The following is a 22749-nucleotide window of genomic DNA, read 5'->3' on the forward strand; positions in this document are numbered from 1 at the left end:
GCAGGTCTCCAGTCGTCCTGTTAACCCTTGCTACTGGCTAAAGGCCGAGCTCTGTCGATCCCATGAGGTGGCTGCTGTGCAACGGTCACCACACGTTAAGTAAAATCCACGTACAGGCATCTTCCACCCCTGGAGTTCAGGACTGGAATATCGGGTCTTTCATTGAAACATCTGTGACCTCTTGTGGAAGCAAGTCATCCTCGTTCGAGGGACCGCCTGTGATGATATGTATATGAATCTATTCATTACACAATTAAAATAAATCACAGCTTGGCAATAATTTTATCACATGACTATTTGCGTAAAGTATGAAACTAAAGACACGCACAGGTCAACTTTAAGTTTTGCAAAAATAAGTCTTTAATGTACTGTGACAATCTCACCAATGACAGAGAACGATAACCTTTAAAATAACCTACAGCTCCGAACTCTTTGCACATTTCTTCAACTGCAAGCTGCAAGGCTGTGTTCAAAGAACATTTTAGTTAAGAATGACAATGGATGTTTGAGATAGACTGAAATAGATACTTGCCATCAAACTGCTTAATATAAAAATGACTGTCGCTGATGTAGCTGCCTAACACGTGCTAATACATTCTCGCATCTGCTGTCACACCTTTACACAGAATTAGCCAAGTGGCTATTACAACAGAATTTTCCCTCGTGATGTGCAAAAAGCTACAAGGAGGATGTCCAAGTAAACTTAGAAATAGAATCATAGAAACTTACAACACAGAAAGAGGCCATTCAGCAAATATTAGGCTAACTGGTCTAGAATTCTCTGGTCTCACCTTTCTTAAATAGTGGACTTGCATGCACAATTTTTCAATCTAAATGAACAGTTCCTGAATCGAGAGAACTTTGGAAGATCATAATAGTGAGGGCATCTGCAATGCTCTCACTTACTTCCATTAGAACCTTGGGATGAAAGCCATCTTGTCCTGGATATTTGTCAGTCTCTGATGTTTTTCAGATTTGCTACAATAACACACCACAAAAAACCCCACAAAATTATCAGAAAAAAAAGTTACAAAAAAAAACAATTTTAATTATTTTCACATTATTCATTTTTTTTTCATTATTTCGTTACCTATTCACACAGTTTGGAAGCAATGCACGTTCTGTATATCAATTTAAAGTACACAGTTATTTATCTCTAAGCAAAGTTATGTACCCGTTGTTCCAGTAGCGAGTAAGATCGGCCAATGAAGTAGTCATTGTTGTAATGTGGGAAACGTGGCAGCCAATTTTCGCGCAGCAAGCTCCCATAAACAGCAATGTGATAATGACCGGATCATTTGCTTTTGTTATGTTGATTGAGGAATAAATATTGTCCAGGATAGCAGGGATAATTCCCCTGCTCTTCTTTGAAATAGTGCCGTGGGATCTTTTGCGTCCACCTGAGAGAGCAGATAGGGCCTCAATTTAAGGTCTCGTCCAAAGGACAGCACCTCCAACAGTGCACGCTCAGCACTACACTGCAGTGTCAGCCTACATTTATGTGCTCAAATCCCTGGAGTGAGATTTAAATCCACAAACTTCTGACACAGCTGCAAGTGTGCTCCCCACTGAGCCACAGCTGACACTCAGAATTGAGCAAATATAAAAATCATACTTGAATAAGCGAAGCAACATTTTTATACATGCACACCCAATGCTTGAAATAAATTCTTATTTAAGGGAGGAAATTTAATTACAAGAGAATAGATTGGGATAAAAACAGAAAAAGCTGAAAATACTCAGCAGGTCAGACAGCATCTGTGGAGAGAGAAACAGAGTTAACGTTTCAGGTTGGCGACCATCCACCAGAACTGGCCACTGAGCCACAAGGGAACATTGATTGACGATGACTATTGCAGTTTAGAATAAATAAGACATGGGGAGAAACTAAACATTCTGATTCGCGCAATTAGGATTGTGGTAGTCTGCCGGATGTAAAGATTTGTGGTGATGAAAGTAGTCCATGTCTTAATTCATGCTTCAAAGTTGATGCTTTCTTCAATGACAACGGGATAAAATTCGTCAGCTTTTGAGATTGGTATCTGATAGCCAATCCATTTCTGTTGAGCAAGGAAACACTCAGGTTAATATGAATGCTTTTGGTTTGCTTTCGTTATCATAGAATCAGAGAATGATGCAGCACAGAAGTGGGCCATTCGGCACATTGTGCCGATACTGGCTCTTTGGTAGAGCTATTCAATTAATCCCACTTCTCCGCTCCTTCCCCATAGACATGTAAACTGCTTTCTCTTCAAGTATTTATCCAGTTCTCTTTTGAATGTTACTATTGAATCTGCTTCCACCACACTTTCAGGCAATGGATTCCAGATCACAACAACTCGCTGCATAAAAAACTGCTTCCTCATGTGGCCTCTGGTTCTTTTCTCAAACACCTTAAATCTGTGTCCTCTGGTTACTGACCCTCCTGCCACTGGAAACAGTTTATCTTCATTTATTCTATCAAAACTGTTATGTATGTAATAACTCGATAGGCTGAATGCTGTACAAACCTGGCTCTGCTTTATTCGGGCCCAGAGTGATTACATTACATGATGGCATGCCTTTTATATCTGGGCCGCACACACATGCGTACAGCCCAATGACCTCCGACCGTGGCGCCACCTGGTGGCTAGTAACCCCAAGCATACATACATGACAAAATCCCCCCTTTAAGATATTAGTAACAGTCCTTTTACAAACTGAGATGCTCCAGGGTTTTCCGCTCCCGAGTTGATCGTCTCAGTTTAACTCCAGTCTTGGGCGAGCGCTCTGAGTCTGTTATGACTGGGGGCTGGGTGGCCGATCTGATGGGAGTGGCAATCACCATGTCTGGGATTGAAAGTCCAGTTTCATTGATGACAGCGGAGTCCTCTGATGACTGAGGGTAGGTTGGTTGGTCACTGATTGTGTCTTCCTCACACTGTTCCGCTTCATCCGTGTGCCGCAGCTTTATCTGATCAACACGTTTCCTGCATGTTTGCACATTCTTGAGCTTGACGATAAACACTCTGTTACCCACCTTGGCCGTAACAGTACCGGTGATCCACTTGGGACCTTGACCATAATTTAGTACATACACAGGATCGTTAACAGAAATGTCGCGTGACACAGAAGCGTGATCATGATACCACTGCTGACTTTGACGTCTGTATTCAACATGATTGTTCACGTCAGGGTGGACACAAGAGTGACACTTAAAAAGATGGCATGCATGCTCAGCCAATTTAAAGGGACCGTGCATGTTCTGTTTTTATTTATAATAGTTTCTTCCATCCAATTCAAACACTTCCTAATTTCCATCTGGCCCTTTTGGTATTCAGTAGCTAATAAGTATTTACTTATGCGGTTTGGCTTGAAACTGGTGGGATGCATCACATTTTGATGTGTGTCTCTCCATATCCTTGTTCATCAGAAGCCAATAAACCACTTCTCTAGCTATCCATAGAGAACATTGAAATCTGCTGTGGCTTGCGTGAACTCTGTACTTTATCTCATCTCATCCAGAGTGGTCTACCTACTCAATCCTCCTTAACTATCAATGCACCCTCTATGCTCATCAATAAAATATAAGATACTGAGAGGGATTGATAGGGTAGATGCTGAAAGGTTGTTTCTCCTGGCTGGAGAGCCTAGAACTAGGGAACATAGTCTCAGGATACGGGGTGGGCCATTAGAGACTGAAATTTGGGAGACATTTCTTCATTCAGAGGGTTCTGAATGCTAGGGAATGGAAGACCAGCAGGAAGAGCAGTGCAAGGAAGGTAGTGCAGGGGTCCCCTGTGGTCATCCCCCTGCAAAACAGATATACTGCTTTGAGTACTGTTGAGGGGGATGACTCATCAGGGGAGGGCAGCAGCAGCCAAGTTCATGGCACCGTGGCTAGCTCTGTTGCACAGGAGGGGGAAAAAGAGTGGGAGAGCGATAGTGATAGGGGATTCAATTGTAAGGGGAATAGATAGGCGTTTCTGCGGCCGCAACCGAGACTCCAGGATGGTATGTTGCCTCCCCGGTGCAAGGGTCAAGGATGTCTCGGCACGGGTGCAGGACATTCTAAAAAGGGAGGGAGAACAGCCAGTTGTCGTGGTGCACATTGGTACCAACGACATAGGTAAAAAAAGGGATGAGGTCCTACGAAACGAATTTAAGGAGCTAGGAACTAAATTAAAAAGTAGGACCTCAAAAGTAGTAATCTCTGGATTGCTACCATGTGCTAGTCAGAGTAGGAATCGCAGGACAGCCCAGATGAATACGTGGCTTGAGCAGTGGTGCAGCAGGGAGGAATTCAAATTCCTGGGCATTGGAACCGGTTCTGGGGGAGGTGGGACCAGTATAAACCGGACGGTCTGCACCTGGGCAAGACAGGAACCAATGTCCTAGGGGAAGTATTTGCTAGTGCTGTTGGGGAGGAGTTAAACTAATATGACAGGGGGATGGGAACCAATGCAGGGAGACAGAGGGAAACAAAAAGGAGACAAAAGCAAAAGACAGAAAGGAGATGAGGAAAAGTGGAGGGCAGAGAAACCCCAGGCAAAGAACAAAAAGGGCCACTGTACAGCAAAATTCTAAAAGGACAAAGGGTATTAAAAAAACAAGCTTGAAGGCTTTGTGTCTTAATGCAAGGAGTATCCGTAATAAGGTGGATGAATTAACTGTGCAAATAGATGTTAACAAATATGATGTGATTGGGATTACAGAGACGTGGCTCCAGGATGATCAGGGCTGGGAACTCAACATCCAGGGGTATTCAACATTCAGGAAGGATAGAATAAAAGGAAAAGGAGGTGGGGTAGCATTGCTGGTTAAAGAGGAGATTAATGCAATAGTTAGGAAGGACATTAGCTTGGATGATGTGGAATCTATATGGGTAGAGCTGCAGAACACCAAAGGGCAAAAAACGTCAGTGGGAGTTGTGTACAGACCTCCAAACAGTAGTAGTGATGTTGGGGAGGGCATCAAACAGGAAATTAGGGGTGCATGCAATAAAGGTGCAGCAGTTATAATGGGTGACTTTAATATGCGCATAGATTGGGCTAACCAAACTGGAAGCAATACGGTGGAAGAGGATTTCCTGGAGTACATAAAGGATGGTTTTCGAGACCAATATGTCGAGGGACCAACTAGGGGGGAGGCCATCTTAGACTGGGTATTGTGTAATGAGAGAGGATTAATTAGCAATCTCGTTGTGTGAGGCCCCTTGGGGAAGAGTGACCATAATATGGTGGAATTCTGCATTAGGATGGAGAATGAGACAGTTAATTCAGAGACCATGGTCCAGAACTTAAAGAAGGGTAACTTTGAAGGTATGAGGTGTGAATTGGCTAGGATAGATTGGCAAATGATACTTAAGGGGTTGACTGTGGATGGGCAATGGCAGACATTTAGAGACCGCATGGATGTACATTCCTGTCTGGCGTAAAAATAAAAAAGGGAAGGTGGCTCAACCGTGGCTATCAAGGGAAATCAGGGATAGTATTAAAGCCAAGGAAGTGGCATACAAATTGGTCAGAAATAGCAGCGAACCCGGGGACTGAGAGAAATTTAGAACTCAGCAGAGGAGGACAAAGGGTTTGATTAGGGCAGGGAAAATGGAGTACGAGAAGAAGCTTGCAGGGAACAGTAAGACGGATTGCAAAAGTTTCCATAGATATGTAAAGAGAAAAAGGTTAGTAAAGACAAATGTAGGTCCCCTGCAGTCAGAACCAGTGGAAGTCATAACGGGGAACAAAGAAATGGCAGACCAATTGAACAAGTACTTTGGTTCGGTATTCACTAAGGAGGACACAAACAACCTTCCGGATATAAAAGGGGTCAGAGGGTCTAGTAAGGAGGAGGAACTGAGGGAAATCCTTATTAGTCGGGAAATTGTGTTGGGGAAATTGAGGGATTGAAGGCTGATAAATCCCCAGGGCCTGATGGACTGCATCCCAGAGTACTTAAGGAGGTGGCCTTGGAAATAGCGGATGCATTGACAGTCATTATCCAACATTCCATTGACTCTGGATCAGTTCCTATCGAGTGGAGGGTAGCCAATGTAACCCCACTTTTAAAAAAAGGAGGAAGAGAGAAAACAGGGAATTATAGACCGGTCAGCCTGACATCAATAGAGGGTAAAATGATGGAATCAATTATTAAGGATGTCATAGCAGCGCATCTGAAAAGAGGTGACATGATAGGTCCAAGTCAGCATGGATTTGTGAAAGGGAAATCATGCTTGACAAATGTTCTGGAATTTTTTGAGGATGTTTCCAGTAGAGTGGACAAGGGTGAACCAGTTGATGTGGTATATTTGGACTTTCAGAAGGCTTTCGACAAGGTCCCACACAAGAGATTAATGTGCAAAGTTAAAGCACATGGGATTGGGGGTAGTGTGCTGACATGGATTGAGAACTGGTTGTCAGACAGGAAGCAAAGAGTAGGAGTAAATGGATAATTTTCAGAATGGCAGGCAGTGACGAGTTGGGTACCGCAAGGTTCTGTGCTGGGGCCCCAGCTGTTTACATTGTACATTAATGATTTCGACGAGGGGATTAAATGTAGTATCTCCAAATTTGCGGATGACATTAAGTTGGGTGGCAGTGTGAGCTGCGAGGAGGATGCTATGAGGCTGCAGAGTGACTTGGATAGGTTAGGTGAGTGGGCAAATGCAGGCAGATGAAGTATAATGTGGATAAATGTGAGGTTATCCACTTTGGTGGAAAAAACAGAGATCAAGACTATTATCTGAATGGTGACAGATTTGGAAAAAGGGAGGTGCAACGAGACCTGGGTGTCATGGTACATCAGTCATTGAAGGTTGACATGCAGGTACAGCAGGCGGTGAAGAAAGCAAATGGCATGTTGGCCTTCATAGCGAGAGGATTTGAGTACAGGGGCAGGGAGGTGTTGCTACAGTTGTACAGGGCCTTGGTGAGGCCACACCTGAAGTATTGTGTACAGTTTTGGTCTCCTATCTTGAGGAAGGACATTCTTGCTATTGAGGGAGTGCAGCGAAGGTTCACCAGACTGATTCCCGGGTTGGCGAGACTGAGATATCAAGAAAGACTGGATGAACTGGGCTTGTATTCACTGGAGTTCAGAAGAATGAGAGGGGACCTCATAGAAACGTTTAAAATTCTGATGGGTTCAGAAAGGTTAGATGCAGTAAGAATGTTCCCAATGTTGGGGAAGTCCAGAACCAGGGGTCACAGTCTAAGGATAAGGGGGAAGCCATTTAGGACCGAGATAAGGAGAAACTTCTTCACCCAGAGACTGGTGAACCTGTGGAATTCTGTACCACAGAAAGTTGTTGAGGCCAATTCACTAAATATATTCAAAAAGGAGTTAGATGAAGTCCTTACTACTAGGGGGATCAAGGGGTATGGCGGGAAAGCAGGAATGGGGTACTGAAGTTGCATGTTCAGCCATGAACTCATTGAATGGCGGTGCAGGCTAGAAGGGCCGAATGGCCTACCCCTGCACCTATTTTCTATATTTCTATGTTTCTATGTTCTGAATCTTTGAAATTTTCTGCCCCAGAGGGCTGTGGATACTCAGTTATTGAGTATATTCAAGGCTGAGATAGAGAGATTTTTTGTTCGTAAGGGAACCAAGGGATATGGGGATTGGGCGGGAAAGTGGAGTTGAGGTAGATCAGCCATGATCTTATTGAATGGCGGAGCAGGCTTGAGGGGCCGTATGGCCTACTCCTGCTCCTAAATCTTATGTTTTTATGGGACGTAATTTGGGCACTGTTTATAACTAGTGGGCGACATACTCCACCAGGTTACCACCCATGCAGCAAAGACAAACATTTGCCCCACCAACTCTTCGTCTCCCAACTCGTCCCCCCACCATCCTGCCAATTATTTTATTTCTGTTTTGTTGAATATGAACAGTAAAATGTTTGAACCCTGAAACTCTCATAAGAACATAAGAAATAGGAGCAGAAGTAGGCCATACGGCCCCTCGAGCCTGCTCCGCCATTCAATAAGATCATGGCTGATCTGATCATGGACTCAGGTCCACTTCCCCTCCCACTCCCTATAACCCCTTACTCCCTTATCGGTTAAGAAACTGTCTATCTCAGTCTTAAATTTATTCGGCCTCTCTGCCACTTGGATCATCAATCAAGCCCAGTATTCATTCTCAGATGAAACATTGAGCGTGAGAAAGAACTTGCGTTTCTACAGCACCTTCCCCACCCAGGTGAGGGCACTCAAAAACCAACCCCGAGTACTTTGTAAAAATGACTCATTGGCATCGTTCCCGCTAAGCCGCATGGCCGAACAGTGATCTGGATGTCCCACGCAGGCCGCTCACCGGCTTCTCAACGGAAGAGACGGAACAGGCGCGGAAATCTGAATGGGCCACGCAGCCAGTTAAAGGGACCACGCACAAAAAAATTCAGGAGGAACATTGGTCACTGGGTAAGTCTTTTTTGACAATGTGCATTGCATGCCTTCCTTGTAACGTTGAGTTTTTCCATTCCACACAAAATACAAAATGCAGCATTAGACACAAATATACGTTTCATTGGTGCCTACCTGAAAATCACCATTGTATTCCTCAAACAATTCTTTGAACTTCTTCTGAGGATCGGGGATTGGTTTGAATATAATTGCCAACACTTTGTACCTGAGCGATGTTAAACACATTCAGTAAATCCAACTTGGCTTTAAAATATTTTGCGTAGCAATATAGAGGAGAATTTGGGGTAGATCGTGACTTTGTGCGAGAGAATAAAGCGGCAGTCGCTCGTGTAAAACGTGCGATGGCAGGCCGACAGCCCGCGTTACATCATCCTGGTTTTTATTTCCATTGAAGTTAATGGAAGGGATGTAACAAGGGCCACCGACTCCCTATCACCCATTTTACACTATCGCACAAAGTCAAAATCTACCCCTTTGTGTGTTCATACAAATCTTAAATGTAAGTTAAAATAATATGGCTTATACACTACTCCATAGGAACAGACTTTGCATTAGCTTCACCAGTGTGATTTCAATAGTATTCTTTTGGACAAGGGCATCCGGGAGGGCACTGAGCACCTCGAATCTCATCACTGAGAGCATGCAGAAACCAAGCGCAGGCAGCGGAAGGAGCGTGCGGAATACCAGACTCCCCACCCACCCTTTCCTTCAACCACTGTCTGTAATTCCCATATTGGACTGTTCAGTCACCTAAGATTTCACTTTTAGAGTGGAAGCAAGTTTTCCTCAATTTTGAGGGACTGCCTATGATGCTGATTGATACTAACTTTTTATTCCAAATTTATTTAACAGATTTTAAATTCACAAGTTGCTGCAGTGGGATTTGAACCCACATCTCACAACCAGTAGTCCACACTTCTGGGTTAATAATCCAGTAACACTACCACTATACTATCATTTCCCAGGCTAATGAGGGCATAAAAAAATAGCCAAGCATCTTGTTCCTAATTGTTAGCACTGTCCTCTGTTGGAACGTGCACAAGGATAGACATCAAAGAAGGACAGGGTCAGGCTTGGCTGGGAATTTTCCTCCTCTTGAATAACCTGCAAATGCTCAGGATTGAGGCCCAAATTATTCAAATATCGACCCTGAATTTCCCGGATGTTCTTACCTGGTCTCTTGTCTAAGAATAAAAGTGTTCAGTAATGACAAAATTGATTCTGTGTATGTATAAATGTTGAAAGTATAGATTATATGGAAAGGCTGCAGTTTGAAGAGACAAAATGGATACCTTTTCCAAGTTCATATCTCCATGGATTTGAAACTCACCAAACTAGAAAAGATGTTAATTGGAAAGCCATTAACCTAATCAAGGTGTGGCACCGGGTCCTCCAGACAGACACATGTGTGAGGAGAGTCAATAAGGAACTGCCCTGGATCTAAGACCCAATCCTGGGGCTTTCTGAGGAATAATGGACTTAAGGGATATAAAAACCCAAGCACAGATTGCTCTCTCTTTTCTTCTCTCCTGAGTACACGGCAAACCGTCCCCTCAAGGAAGGATATACTAGCCTTGGAGCGGGTACAGAGATGATTCACTAGGCTGATTCCGGAGATGAGGGGGTTACCTTATGATGATAGATTGAGTAGACTGGGTCTTTACTCGTTGGAGTTCAGAAGGATGAGGGGTGATCTTTTAGAAACATTCAAAATAATGAAAGGGATAGACAAGATAGAGGCAGAGAGGTTGTTTCCACTGGTCGGCGAGACTAGAACTAGGGGGCACAGCCTCAAAATACGGGGAGCCAATTTAAAACCGAGTTGAGAAGGAATTTCTTCTCCCAGAGGGTTGTGAATCTGTGGAATTCTCTGCCCAAGGAAGCAGTTGAGGCTAGCTCATTGAATGTATTCAAATCACAGATAGATAGATTTTTAACCAATAAGGAAATTAAGGGCTATGGGGAGCAGGCAGGTAAATGGAGCTGAGTCCACGGCCAGATCAGCCATGATCTTTTTGAATGGCGGAGCAGGCTCGAGGGGCTAGATGGCCGACTCCTGTTCCTAATTCTTATGTTCTTATGTTCTTATACGGCCGAAACAGCAGGCCGTATGCTCAGCCAGCCAGCCAGAGGAGAGTGACGTATACCTTTTTAATAAATCATTATTGTAACATTGTATCTGTTGTAACTAAGTCGATCCGTATGATAGCTGATGACTGCTGATAGATGTGCATGTGTGTGTGTGTGTGTGTTTAATAAACTATTCCAAATTATTTTAAAAGAATCAACCTCGCTGACAATTTAATGCCAGAGATTTAGAAATCTTACACTTGTGGGGTTGCCAACATTGGTTGGACATATTCCGAGAGGTGCCATCACATGACTCTACCTCCTGCCCCCAACTGCCCCACCCCTACACCCCTGCCATTGGTCACCTGACATGTCCTTACCCATGGTGCACTGCTTTCCACCACCAATTGGGAAAGCGATTAGACTCTTAATGACCCTACTGGCTGATGCTTGACTGCCCTTATTCCAACCAATGTCCAATATTTTTATAACTAGTGAGCTAAAAAGTGTTCAAAGAAAATTTAAAAAAAAATACACCTATAATTTAATGCCCCTATGATTTTTCTCCTGGGTTTTTCTCAGCAGCTACCTGAAAATTAGTTTTTAATTCCCTGGAGACACTAGGAAAATCCTGAAGGGTTGGTGACCCTATCTCCCACTGTAATTTTGGCAGGAGATTGACGGACCCCCAGAGAAAAGGCAGAGCGGCCATTTACACTGCTTCTCCGGAGATTCTGCTGGTCTCGTGCCAAATTTGCGGCAGGAAACTGGGAGAACACACCCAACGCGCCGCCCCCCCCGCCACCCCCACTCCGCAATGAAGTTCAGGCCCGTTGACTTTAGCGAGGCGCCCCGGGGCTGCTGAAACCCGTCGGAGCTGAGCCCCAATGTCAGTCAGTGGTATCAGGATAAGAGGGGCAAGGGGAGAAACATGGAACTAGTCACAACTCAATAAACCTTTGTTATGTAGAATTACCTTCTGAATGCAAACATGAGAAGCAGTATTACCAATACTGTAATCATGGCCAATGTAAACACAGTCTGCATTACATTAAACGTGTGTTCAGGTTCTGTAAATAAACAAGGCAGTTATTGTAGGTCACACGCGATATTCATTGTTTGAGAAGACATGAAAGTTGCTTAAAAAGGAGTTGAGATGCCATGGGGATAGGACAAATCGTAAAATTGATTAGTATGGACAAATTCAAAGAAATGGGCCTCGAAATTGGGCATAAAACAAGTGAGGAAGGGACCAATATGGCAGGCAGAGAGCGCGCAGTAATTCTGCACCGGAAGTGATAACTTGGTCAAAGTTCCTTCATAGGCTGTGTACCTGAAACTGGTGTTAGGCCCATTGCTACAAATATCCAACCCTTTGCATATTTGGCCTGCGAATTGCTAAAGCCGTGGCTCAGAGGGTAGCACTCTTGCCTCTGAGTCAGAAGGTTGTGGGTTTAAGTCTCACTCTGGGGACTTGAGCACATAAATCTGGACTGACACTCCAGTCATCATCATCATAGGCAGTCCCTCAGGATCGAGGAAGACTTGCTTCCACTCCTGTAGTGAGTTCTTTGGTGGCTGAACAGTCCAATACGAGAGCCACAGACTCTGTCACAGGTGGGACAGATAGTTGTTGAGGGAAGGGGTGGATGGGACAGGTTTGCCACACGCTCTTTCCGCTGCCTGCGCTTGATTTCTGCACGCTCTCGGCATTGAGACTCGAGGTGCTCAGCGCCCTCCCGGATGCACTTTCTCCATTTAGGGTGGTCTTTGGCCAGGGACTCCCAGGTGTCAGTGGGGATGTCGCACTTTATCAGGGAGGCTTTGAGGGTGTCCTTGTAATGTTTCCGCTGCCCACCCTTGGCTCGTTTGCCTTGAAGGAGCTCCGCATAGAGCACTTGCTTTGGGAGTCTCGTGCCTGGCATGTGAACTATGTGGCCTGCCCAATGGAGCATTCAAATGTGGTCAGTGCTTCAATACTGGGGATGTTAGCCTGGTCGAGGATGCTGATGTTGGTCCGCCTGTCCTAGGGGATTTGTAGGATCTTGCGGAGACATCGTTGGTGATAAATCCCCAGCAACTTGAGGTGTCTACTTTACATGGTCCATTGTCTCTGAGCATCAACGCCCCAGTGCAGTGCTGAGGGAGCACTACACCTGAGAGAGGTGCCATCTTTCGGACTGGACGTTAAACCGAGACCCCATCTGCCCTCTCGCGTGGATGGAAAAGATCCTCTGGATCTTTTTCGTCCACCCGAGAGAGCAGATAGGGTCTCGGTTTAACGTCCAATTTGACTCTGTTCATTATGTGCATACAGGCACATCTACATGAAGAGGAAATGAAGAATCTCAGCCATAAGTAATCACTTTAACCAATCATCTAATGGAAGCCAAGATGACCATGAATAAATTAACAGAAGACAGTGTAAGCACCCATAAACAAACACATCCCCAGAGCTTCACATAAAACATTAAGCAATGCGACCCTATTCACTATTTCGAAGAAGAGCAGGGGAGTTATCCCCAGTGTCCCGGCCAATATTTATCCCTCAATCAAGATAACAAAAACTGATTATCTGGTCATCATCACATTGCTGTTTGTGGGAGCTTGCTGTGTGCAAATTGGCTGCCGCCTTTCCTACATTAAAACAGTGACTACACTCCAAAAGTTCTTCATTGGCTGTAAAGCACATTGAGACGTCTGGTGGTCATGAAAGGCGCTATATAAATCCAAGTCTTTCTTTTTCTTTTAAAGCATAGCCATGTGTACTGCGATCAGTTTCTTCAGGCACTCGGCAGTCCTTAAAGGGATGGCTGAAGCCTGCCACCCGAAAGACAAGTTTCATGTTGCCTTACTTACCCTACTGTAGAGTTAGTAGAAGTGGGAGAGCACATTCTCACTGCGGACCACTTGCCAGCCACTGCTTGCTCCGCTCCACCCCACCCTCTCCCTGATTGGCAACACCAATCTCCTTTTTTTAATATTCGTTCATGGGATGTGGGTGTCGCTGGCAAGGCAGGCGTTTATTGCCCCTCCCTAATTGCCGTTGAGAAGGTGGCGGTGAGCCGTCGCCTTGAACCGCTGCAGTCCGTGTGGTGAAGGTACACGGTATACAGTGAGTATACTTTTTGTAGCGGTTTGGTACAACTGAGCTGCTCACTAGGTCATTTCAGAGGGAAGTTAAGCGTCAACCACATTGCTGTGGGTCTGGAGTCACATATAGGCCAGACTTGGTAAAGACGGCAGATTTCCTTCCCAAAAGGACATGAGTGAACGAAATGGGATTTTACAATAATCCGGTAGTTTCATGGTCACCATTACTGATACTCGTCCCGTCTGCTCTCTCAATTGGACATAAAAGATCCCATGGGAGTTATCCCTGATGCCCTGGCCAATATTTATCCTTCAATCAACATAACAAAGAAACAGATTATCTGGTCATCATCAAATTGCTGTTTGTGGGAGCTTGCTTGTGCGCAAATTGGCTGCCGCATTTCTTACATTACAATAGTGACTACACTCCAAAAAAATACTTCAATGGTTATAAAGCACTTTGAGACGTCCGGTGGTTGTGAAAGGGGCTCTATAAATGCAAGTCTTTCTTTCTTTCACCATTACTGATACTGGCTTTTTATTCCAGATTTATTTAATTAATCAATGGAAATTTATATCTCTGGATCATTATTGCAGGCCTCTGGATTACTAGTCCAGAAACATAACAACTATGCTACCGTACCCCTTGTGTTTTGGCCTACCCGAGGCCTCAGCCTGTGTTCAAACCGATCGATCTTGCTGTTGCCCCAGTGAGTTGCCTATGGCGATGCCAATAGCAGCCTGCAGGTACTATATTACTGAGTCTGGTGGGTTAACTTGGTGTGGTTCTGCTGCCAGTCTCATAAGGCACGTGCAGGATGCACGTCTCCAGAAACACACCCTCATTTGGGTGCGAACAAATTTTTAGGCCCTGGTCTCAAAAACATTAGTAGGCTAATACTCGAAACAAAACGATAAAATGTGTAATATAGCAAAAAGCATTCTTCTTTCAAAATATTTGACAATACAGTGGGGGTTCAAACAATTGGGATCTCGTATTAAAAATAAATCTTGCAAATGAATGAAAATGTTACTGAGGCTCTTGAATGCTTCACTTTCCAGGTGTGCACTCAACACATTGCTTCTTGTTGTCATATGTCGAGAGTGGGAAAAGCAAAATCTCCTTTGCAAAAGTCACCGCCTAGCGATTAAGCTGGCAAATGGCTCCAGAATAAGTACTAGATTGTTGAGGAAGTGCATTCGGGAGGGCGCTGAGCACCTCGAGTCTTATCGCCGAGAGCATGCAGAAAACAAACGCAGGCAGCGGAAGGAGCGTGCGGCAAGCCAGATTCCCCACCCACCCTTTCCTTCAACAACTCTCTGTCTGTGACAGAGACTGTAATTCCCGTATTGGACTGTTCAGTAACCTGAGAACCCACTTTTAGAGTGGAAGCAAGTCTTCCTCGATTTCGAGGGACTGCCTATGATGATGTTTTTTTGAAACGATGTGCCATATATTGCGGCCTCTCCGGGTGCGTACGATGCTGGTGTCGGTGAGTCGTTTGTTGGGCCCTCGCTGGGCTGCTGCGCAGCTGTCCTTGCTCGGCTGCCGCGGGTAGTGAGTCCTGCTGGGCTGCTGCGGGTGATGGGTTCTGCTTCGTGGTCAACTGCTGGGTCGGTTGCCACGTGTGTGTGTGTGTTGGAGGGTTGAAAAAGGTGGTGAGTCTATTGTGGGTTGTTCTAGATAGTCCATAAATCTGAGTTTGGTTTGGTCCAAGTATTTCCTGCAGGTGAGTCCATTTGAGAGTTTGACCACAAAGACCCTACTCCCCTCTTTGGCCAAAACAGTGCCAGGAAGCCACTTGGGACCTTGTCCATAGTTCAACACAAATACAGGATCATTTATCTCAATTTTGCGTGACACATTTGCGCGATCATGATATGTATTCTGTTAAAGCCGCCTGCTCTCTACCTGTTCGTGTAGATCTACGTGTTCTAACGAGAACCTTATCTTAAGTGCCCTTTTCATGAGCAGTTCAGCAGGAGGGACCCCAGTGAGCGAGTGGGGATCTTGTGCGGTAACTAAGAAGGACTCGGGATAAGCGAATCTGCAGTGAGCCTTCAGTTACCCTTTTCAAGCTTTGCTTGATTGTTTGAACTGCTCGTTCTACCTGACCGTTGGACGCTGGTTTAAACGCGGTAGATGTGACATGTTTGATCCCATTGCGGGTCATGAACTCCTTGAACTCGGCACTGGTAAAGCATTGTCACTTACAAGGACATCAGGCAGGCCGGGTGTGGCAAACATGGCTCATAGGCTTTCAATGGTGGCAGTGGACGTGCTTGCCGACATTATCACGCATTCAATCCATTTGGAGTACGCATCTACAACCACTAAGAACATTTTTCCCAAGAATAGAAACATAGAAACATAGAAAATAGGTGCAGGAGTACGCCATTCGGCCCTTCTAGCCTGCACCGCCATTCAATGAGTTCATGGCTGAACATTCAACTTCAGTACCCCATTCCTGCTTTCTCGCCATACCCCTTGATCCCCCTAGTAGTAAGGACCTCATCTAACTCCTTTTTGAATATATTTAGTGAATTGGCCTCAACAACTTTCTGTGGTAGAGAATTCCACAGGTTCACCACTCTCTGGGTGAAGAAGTTCCTCCGCATCTCGGTCCTAAATGGCTTACCCCTTATCCTTAGACTGTGACCTCTGGTTCTGGACTTCCCCAACATTGGGAACATTCTTCCTGCATCTAACCTGTCTAACCCCGTCAGAATTTTAAATGTTTCTATGAGGTCCCCTCTCATTCTTCTGAACTCCAGTGAATACAAGCCCAGTTGATCCAGTCTTTCTTGATAGGTCAGTCCCGCCATCCCGGGAATCAGTCTGGTGAACCTTCGCTGCACTCCCTCAATAGCAAGAATGTCCTTCCTCAGGTTAGGAGACCAAAACTGTACACAATACTCCAGGTGTGGCCTCACCAATGCCCTGTACAACTGTAGCAACACCTCCCTGCCCCTGTACTCAAATCCCCTTGCTATGAAGGCCAACATGCCATTTGCTTTCTTAACCGCCTGCTGCACCTGCATGCCAACCTTCAATGACTGATGTACCATGACACCCAGGTCTCTTTGCACCTCCCCTTTTCCTAATCTGTCACCATTCAGATAATAGTCTGTCTCTCTGTTTTTACTACCAAAGTGGATAACCTCACATTTATCCACATTATACTTCATCTGCCATGCATTTGCCCACTCACCTAACCTATCCAAGTCGCTCTGCAGCCTCACAGCATCCTCCTCGCAGCTCACACTGCCACCCAACTTAGTGTCATCCGCAAATTTGGAGATACTACATTTAATCCCCTCATCTAAATCATTAATGTACAGTGTAAACAGCTGGGGCCCCATGGGCCTGCATAGTTGACATGGACCCTGGACCACGGTTTGTAGGGCCAGGACCAAACATTTAGTGGCGCCTCCCTGGGTGCATTGCTTAACTGTGAACATGTATTACATTTGTGCATGCAGGACTCTAAGTCTGCATCAATACCGGGCCACCACCCATGGGATCTGGCTATCACTTTTATCATTACGATGCCTGGGTGGGTGCTGTGGAGATCACTGATGAAAGTGTCCCTGCCATTTTTTGGCACCACTACCCGATTACCCCATAGGAGGCAGTCTGTCTGTATAGACATTTCATCTTTGCGCCGCTGGTACGGCTTTATTTCCTCCTGCATCTCTAATGGGACACTAGACCAACTCCCGTGGAGCGCACAGTTTTTCACTAAGGACAGTAAAGGGTCCTGGCTCGTCCAGGTTCTAATCTGTCGGGCGGTAACATTCCATTGACTCTGGATCAGTTCCTATAGAGTGGAGGGTAGCCAATGTGACCCCACTTTTTAAAAAAGGAGGGAGAGAGAAAACAATGAATTATAGACCGGTCAGCCTGACCTCAGTAGTGGGTAAAATGATGGAATCAATTATTAAGGATGTCATAGCAGCGCATTTGGAAAGAGGTGACATGATAGGTCCAAGTCAGCATGGATTTGTGAAAGGGAAATCATGCTTGACAAATCTTCTGGAATTTTTTGAGGATGTTTCCAGTAGAGTGGACAAGGGAGAACCAGTTGATGTGGTATATTTGGACTTTCAGAAGGCTTTCGACAAGGTCCCACACAAGAGATTAATGTGCAAAGTTAAAGCACATGGGATTGGGGGTAGTGTGCTGACATGGATTGAGAACTGGTTGTCAGACAGGAAGCAAAGAGTAGGAGTAAATGGGTACTGTTCAGAATGGCAGGCAGTGACTAGTGGGGTACCGCAAGGTTCTGTGCTGGGGCCTCAGCTGTTTACACTGTACATTAATGATTTAGACGAGGGGATTAAATGTAGTATCTCCAAATTTGCGGATGACACTAAGTTGGGTGGCAGTGTGAGCTGCGAGGAGGATGCTATGAGGCTGCAGAGTGACTTGGATAGGTTAGGTGAGTGGGCAAATGCATGGCAGATGAAGTATAATGTGGATAAATGTGAGGTTATCCACTTTGGTGGTAAAAACAGAGAGACAGACTATTATCTGAATGGTGACAGATTAGGAAAAGGAGAGGTGCAACGAGACCTAAGTGTCATGGTACATCAGTCATTGAAGGTTGGCGGGTACAGCAGGCGGTTAAGAAAGCAAATGGCATGTTGGCCTTCATAGTGAGGGGATTTGAGTACAGGGGCAGGGAGGTGTTGCTGCAGTTGTACAGGGCCTTGGTGAGGCCACACCTAGAGTATTGTGTACAGTTTTGGTCTCCTAACTTGAGGAAGGACATTCTTGCTACTGAGGGAGTGCAGCGAAGGTTCACCAGACTGATTCCCCGGATGGCGGGACTGACCTATCAAGAAAGACTGGATCAACTGGGCTTGTATTCACTGGAGTTCAGAAGAATGAGAGGGGACCTCATAGAAACGTTTAAAATTCTGATGGGTTTAGACAGGTTGGATGCAGGAAGAATGTTCCCAATGTTGGGGAAGTCCAGAACCAGGGGTCACAGTCTAAGGATAAGGGGTAAGCCATTTAGGACCGGGATGAGGAGAAACTTCTTCACCCAGAGAGTGGTGAACCTGTGGAATTCTCTACCACAGAAAGTAGTTGAGGCCAATTCATTAAATATATTCAAAAGGGAGTTAGATGAGGTCCTTACTACTAGGGGGATCAAGGGGTATGGCGAGAAAGCAGGAAGGGGGTACTGAATTTGCATGTTCAGCCATGAACTCATTGAATGGCGGTGCAGGCTAGAAGGGCCGAATGGCCTACTCCTGCACCTATTTTCTATGTTTCTATGTTTCTTTAGCACACGCGCCCAAAGAGGCCCCGCAAGTTCTGGGTTGCGTTCCTGGGATGCATGGGCTTCTGCGCTGGGCTATGTATCTCGGGCACGGACCGGAAATGTGCGTTTCTCCGGGACTACCAGGTATTTTTGTCATTTATTTTGCGGTCGGAGGCATCTCCCCGCAGGAAGCCTTCGAGCGCAATTTCTGGGCCAATTTGTTTTAAATCTCTTATTATTTCTATTTACAGGACTCCTCTGTGTGAAGCCCTTTATGTCTTTCGTTTTATCTGAACTTGTGGAGTGGATCTGTTGGGGTAACACAAGTCATAGGGAATTCCCTTTAAAACAGTTTTGCTTCCAACCATTCCCAACAGTGACAATCCAGTCATTCAGTTTCCTCACCATTAAACAATAAAAATACCACGACTGCCCATCAGAATGTGTCATTTGCCTTGCACCATCATCCCCTTTGTCATGTAATCACTCTTGCCTCCACCTGACCACAAACCTTTCCCTTTTGTTCTTTTCCTGATGCCCTTTTTCCTGGCTGTGCACTTGCTTAAAAGCTTAGAAACATAGAAACGTACAGCGCAGAAGGAGGCCATTTCGGCCCATTGTGTCCGCGCCGGCCGACAAAGAGCCGCACGGCCCTCGGTCAGCCCTGAAGGTTACATACAATGAACATACTACGAACAATGAACAATGGCAGAAAGGTAAAGAGCACCCAGCCCAACCAGTCCGCCTCACACAACTGCGACACCCCTTATACTGAAACCCTCTACACTCCACCCCAACCGAAGCCATATGATCCCCTGTGAGAGGCAAAAAACAGATAAAAACCCAGGCCTAATTAGGGAGAAAAAAAATCTGGGGAAGTTCCTCTCCGACCCATCCAGGCGATCGAAATTAGTCCAGGAGGTCATCCTGGCCATATTCTATTCCCTGCAGTACTTACCATTATATCTGCGCCGGCCAACAAAAGGTCATCCAGTCTAATCCCAATTACCAGCTCTAGGTCCGTAACCCTGCAGGTTACTGCACTTTAAGTGCCCATCCAACCATCTCTTTAAAGTCTGCATCCACCACCCTTCCAGGCAGTGAGTTATCATTTTGAACAACTTCCAGGTCTGATGAGAGGTCATCAGCCTGAAACGTTAACTCTGTTTCTATCTCCACAGGTGCTGCCTGACTTGCTGAGTGTATCCAGCATTTTGTATTATTAGTTCAGATTTCCAGCTGCATTTTGCTTGTGTTTGAGGTATGTAAACAGAGCTGGTTGACTGATGAAGTAGAGAATTTGTACCTCTTTATGAAGGAACATTGTAAATGGGATTATTAAAAAATTAAAATTAAAAAAAAAAGTAAATATAATTTTAAATCATGAAGGGTTTAGAGAGAGTAAATAAAGAGAAGCTGTTTCCAATGGCTGAAGGGTTGGTAACCAGGGGGCACAGATTTAAGGTGATTGGCAAAAGAACCAGAGGCAACATGAGAAAAACTTTTTTACGCAATGAGCGGTTAGGATTATGGGATGCACTGCCTGATAGGATAGAAACATAGAAACATAGAAAGTAGGTGCAGGAGTAGGCCATTCGGCCCTTCGAGCCTGCACCACCATTCAATACGATCATGGCTGATCATTCACCTCAATACTCCTTTCCTGCTTTCTCTCCATACCCCTTGATCCCTTTAGCCTTCAAAAGGGAATTGTATAAGTATTTGAAGAAGAAATAATTGCAGGGATATGGGGAAAGAGCGGGGGAGTGGGACTAACTGGATTGCTTTTCGAAAGATACTCGATGGGCCGAATGGATTCCTTCTATGCTGTACGATTCTATAACCTGGCTCATACCCAGAGCTAATTATTTATTCATGGCCAAGTCATGAACACATTATGGGTCAACATTCAAAATTTGATATATGTTTGTTACCGAATTTTATTTGCTCACTGTTTTTTTTAAAAGCAAAATATATCCATGTCCTTTTAGGGACAAGCTTATCAGACGAACTAGAGTTAAAGCAATTTGCTCCGAAGCATATTAGGGGAAAAAGCAGGGGGAGTGGGACTAATTGGAGAGCTCTTTCAAAGAGCCGGCACAGGGCAATGGGCCGAATGGCCTCCTTCTGTGTTTGCATGATTCTATGATTTGCTCTTCGCAAATGTTTCATCCACCATTTCAACACGGCACGTTTTTCTGTCTTGGCCTGTGCAGCAGACTGAAAAGGAGAAGGTTGAGGAAAAGAGACATCACAGGACCTTGGGGTCGAAATTCAGTTTCTTACGCCGTCCGTTACCGCCGGAGATGGGCGGCTAATTCCTTACCGCCGGCGCCGACCGAGGTCCTGGGCTTTCGGCAGGTTTAGTTGGGCTGCGCGCTCGGCTGCCACCCACGGGGTGACGTCATCGAGCGGGCAATGCCCCCTTGCCGCCGTGGCTCCGAAATTAGTCGAGTACGGTGTCCTTACCGGCAGGCTTCCGTACAGCCTGGGAAAGGTGGTGGGACATCGGGGATCCCGGGGTGGTAGCGTCCGGGGATCAAGGTAACTATTTATGTTTATTTTGTTTTGCATTTGGCTATTATTGGGACCTGTGGGGAAGTGTGGGTGAGGGAAAGTGTGGGAAACATTTTTTTTCATTTTTTTCTTTTAAACTCGCTTGCCGGCAGCCTACCGTCGGGAAATTCGGTCAGCCTCCTGTGGTACCACTCCGTTAGCGCCTGTGCAACGCCACTTTTAGCACTGCTCTTTCATCTTTGAGCGGCAAAGCTGAATTTTGCAGTTGGAGGCGGCATCTACCGCCTGCCATTAAAACCAGCACTCAGCCGGTGTCACCGCCTCAAAAACGACAGGAACAAATTTCGACCCGCCTTGTTTCTTGCGTAGAATAATGGGCCTGTTGCCTGCGGGCGCTCAAAGATCAATGGTAAGTTTACTTATTATTATTCTCATCTCACTGCCGCCCTATTCAAGCTGGAAAAACAAGTCAGTCGAGAGAGACAAAAAAAAAATCAGCCCAGGATCTCTCTGGCAGCAGTAGTGGAATGTTTCCATGCATTAAAATCTTCAGTCCGCGACAAAACAGAAACTACGGGAAGGGGACACGACAGTTAACAGAGGTTGAAGAAAAAAAATCGCGGGAGCCTTACCAATAAAATCCTCATTGCTCCAGTCACTCCAGAACTTAGTCTCTTTGCAATACTTTAATTTTACCCTCACTTTCACCGAGTAACGCTTCGACGGGTTGATGTTTCCAAGAAGGAATTTGGTTTTACCACTGGCAGATAAAAGCTGATAAAAAAAAAACAAACAACAATTAGGGATACAAGCACTAAAATACACTATAACAGAGCCAGAGGCGGCGATGAGAAGATTTATTTTTCTAACGCAGCGAACGTGATCTGGAATGCACTGCCTGAAAGAAGTGGTGGAGACGGATTCAATTGTAACTTTCAAAAGGGAATCGGATGAATACTTGAAGGGGAGACAATCTGCTGGGCTCTGGGGAAAGAGCGGGAGTGGGATTAACTCTTTCAAAGAGCCGGCACAGGCACGGTGGATGGTTTTAAGATTCGATAATGAACTGCATGTCGTGTAATGCCTTACTTGGTTCACGCTTGGAGAAAGGGATTAATTGGCTACGAAATCCCGTGGGGCTTCTACCAGTCTCCTGCCAGAACACCCTTGGTGGACAGATGGAATTTCCAAGGGAAGCGGCATCAACAGATGAAAATGACCATTTCTCTGGGGGAGTTTTCAACAGTTTCTCACCAGAGTTCGGCAGGAGCGGCTGAGAGAAGCCATGTAGAGTTTGAAGACTATTGAGTATAGACTCATCCTCAGTCTTTGCCTCAATAGCACCCTTTAGGCTCTTTACCTCTTCCCTGACTGTTCTCTTATGTTTT

The 22749-nt window shown here is 45.3% G+C and overlaps 1 protein-coding gene across 7 annotated transcripts in view; it reads right to left on the reverse strand.

Annotated features, from left to right (window-relative positions):
* Positions 1 to 336: 336 nt before the first annotated feature.
* Positions 337 to 22749, reverse strand: part of LOC139275270 (interleukin-5 receptor subunit alpha-like) — an 85380-nt gene continuing 62967 nt past the window's right edge. For all 7 annotated transcript variants that reach the window (XM_070892505.1, XM_070892507.1, XM_070892506.1 and 4 more), the window contains 4 exons: positions 21994 to 22135; positions 11455 to 11548; positions 8523 to 8613; positions 337 to 2060 (listed from right to left, as the gene is read on the reverse strand). In XM_070892505.1, coding sequence (XP_070748606.1) covers positions 1974 to 2060; positions 8523 to 8613; positions 11455 to 11548; positions 21994 to 22135 — 414 coding nt within the window. In that variant the 3' untranslated portion in view covers positions 337 to 1973. The remainder of the gene's footprint in view (positions 2061 to 8522; positions 8614 to 11454; positions 11549 to 21993; positions 22136 to 22749) is intronic.

This window comes from Pristiophorus japonicus, chromosome 10 (assembly GCF_044704955.1).
Source record: "Pristiophorus japonicus isolate sPriJap1 chromosome 10, sPriJap1.hap1, whole genome shotgun sequence".
NCBI classification, from domain to species: domain Eukaryota; kingdom Metazoa; phylum Chordata; class Chondrichthyes; family Pristiophoridae; genus Pristiophorus; species Pristiophorus japonicus.